Here is a 1,766-nt window from a genome sequence, read left to right as displayed (position 1 = left end):
TTGTAGTTATTTATGAGTTCTCACTAACATAATATAATTTGTTTTATCGTCACAACAGAACAGAGGGACATCAAAATATATTAAAGTTCTGATAAATAAAATAAAAATACAAACTTAAGATATGAAACTTAAAGTCCTTTGAACAAAAACACATTAACAAACAAAATATTCAGTGTTGCCAACAGAGACGTTGTAGAGCGCCCTCTGGTGGACAAACTATGCAACGCCAACACTCATAACATGGTTGAATGTCCTTTTTTTTTATATTCATTTATCAGAATCATTTATTTGTCATAAAACATTCTGATGAATGAATATTAAAAAAAATAAGTAAATCGGCCATTATAAATGCTGATGCCGATAGACCAGTAATGCCTAATATCGGCCTCTAGTGTTCACTCCCAGGCTACCCCCCCCCCTGTCAAAGCCCAAAAGAACAGGTGAACAGGTGAAGCAAACCAATATACTGTTCACTGTTGATTGTTCATATCACTTCCTCCCAAACCGCGGTGAACACGCCCGCCACATACAATATATGTGCACAATGTAATAATCTTTGAATTAAAAAAGAAAATAAGACCTGAAACAAACATACAGGAGAAACATGTGGCTCCTACAGCAGGGGAGGTAGGGGCACTTTGTAACTAAAATCAGCTGTCTGCTACAGCTGAAAACAAAACTGATGAGAGCAGTAAAAGTGAACCAAAACTGTGAATTAATGGGCCGACATCAGTGCAGCTTTAATGATTTTGCAGTTGTTGCAGCAATAAAACTCCCTCTGGGCACATGCTCCGTTAGTTATCATGTTGCACTGACAGCTCACATATCAAAGCACTGATGGCCAGAGCTCTTTAAAAGCTGACAAACGTGTGCCACCTAATATGATCCACCTTTACGGCAGTCTTTACGATTGTGTGGTTACGTGACTTTCGCAGTCGAAAGCCCTTTTTGCACGAGGCCTCTATGTTTCTATGCCTGAAGCGGGGAGGTTCGTCATGCAGTCAACACAGCCGAGTTTCTGCGTGTGGGTACAAAGTGTCTAATTACCCGATAGTTGTTGGGAATATCCATCTTGCTTCGGAGGAACTTTGCTAAGTGCATGACGGACATGGCTGCTGGGCACTGCAGGAAGCGTTTACCGTTGGACTGAGATGAAAGAGAAGAGCAGAGCGGGGGCACAATGAATCCAGGGGTGATGACCAGAAAACCATGTTAAAACATGAAGTGTGTAGGCTTCAACCACTGCTTCACCCAACGTAGCTTCTTCTTCTTTTTTTTTTTTATCTAAAAACAGGCTTTACCTTGTCTCCTTCCATCTCTGAATGCTGCCTCTCATTATGTCTGCAGGAAAATATACAATACAAAGAAAGGGTGTTAAACATTAGTTAGCTATTCTTTCCACACATACAGGAAACCATGTTCACAGACATACTCAGGTGTGAATGGAAGTGTTCACAAGGGTCTTGTCCCCCCTTGTTAATTTCCCTACTTATTATAATATACAGACAGTATGAGAAAAATAATGTGTTTTTTCAACATCTTTCTAAGAAGTCCCACAGCATTTTTTGTAAAAATGACAAATGATGGACTCACTTGTTCCTCTCGTAGAACTGTATGGACAGACTGATGATTTCATCCTCTGCTATGTTAAACGTCTCCACCACTTCCCCTGGTTCCAGCACACGGTTCTCTGCGTAGAAGTCCCGCCTCCGTTTCATCTCATCTGGGTTCAGAAAAATATATGTGTCCATTGGCAAAAAAAAAAA

At 40.3% G+C, this 1,766-nt stretch overlaps 1 protein-coding gene across 1 annotated transcript in view; it reads right to left on the bottom strand.

Annotated features, from left to right (window-relative positions):
• Positions 1 to 1,766, bottom strand: part of LOC116694899 (polycomb complex protein BMI-1-A) — a 9,983-nt gene that overhangs the window by 6,104 nt on the left and 2,113 nt on the right. Inside the window, exons 5-7 of the mRNA XM_032524802.1 lie at positions 1,594 to 1,723; positions 1,302 to 1,341; positions 1,048 to 1,146 (exon numbers count right to left, since the gene is read on the bottom strand). Of these exons, the coding sequence (XP_032380693.1) occupies positions 1,048 to 1,146; positions 1,302 to 1,341; positions 1,594 to 1,723 (269 nt within the window). The remainder of the gene's footprint in view (positions 1 to 1,047; positions 1,147 to 1,301; positions 1,342 to 1,593; positions 1,724 to 1,766) is intronic.

Source organism: Etheostoma spectabile, chromosome 2 (genome assembly GCF_008692095.1).
Source record: "Etheostoma spectabile isolate EspeVRDwgs_2016 chromosome 2, UIUC_Espe_1.0, whole genome shotgun sequence".
Lineage (NCBI taxonomy): Eukaryota > Metazoa > Chordata > Actinopteri > Perciformes > Percidae > Etheostoma > Etheostoma spectabile.
The sequence above is the reverse complement of the archived record's forward strand: the minus strand, read 5'-3'. Positions and strand labels throughout refer to the sequence as shown.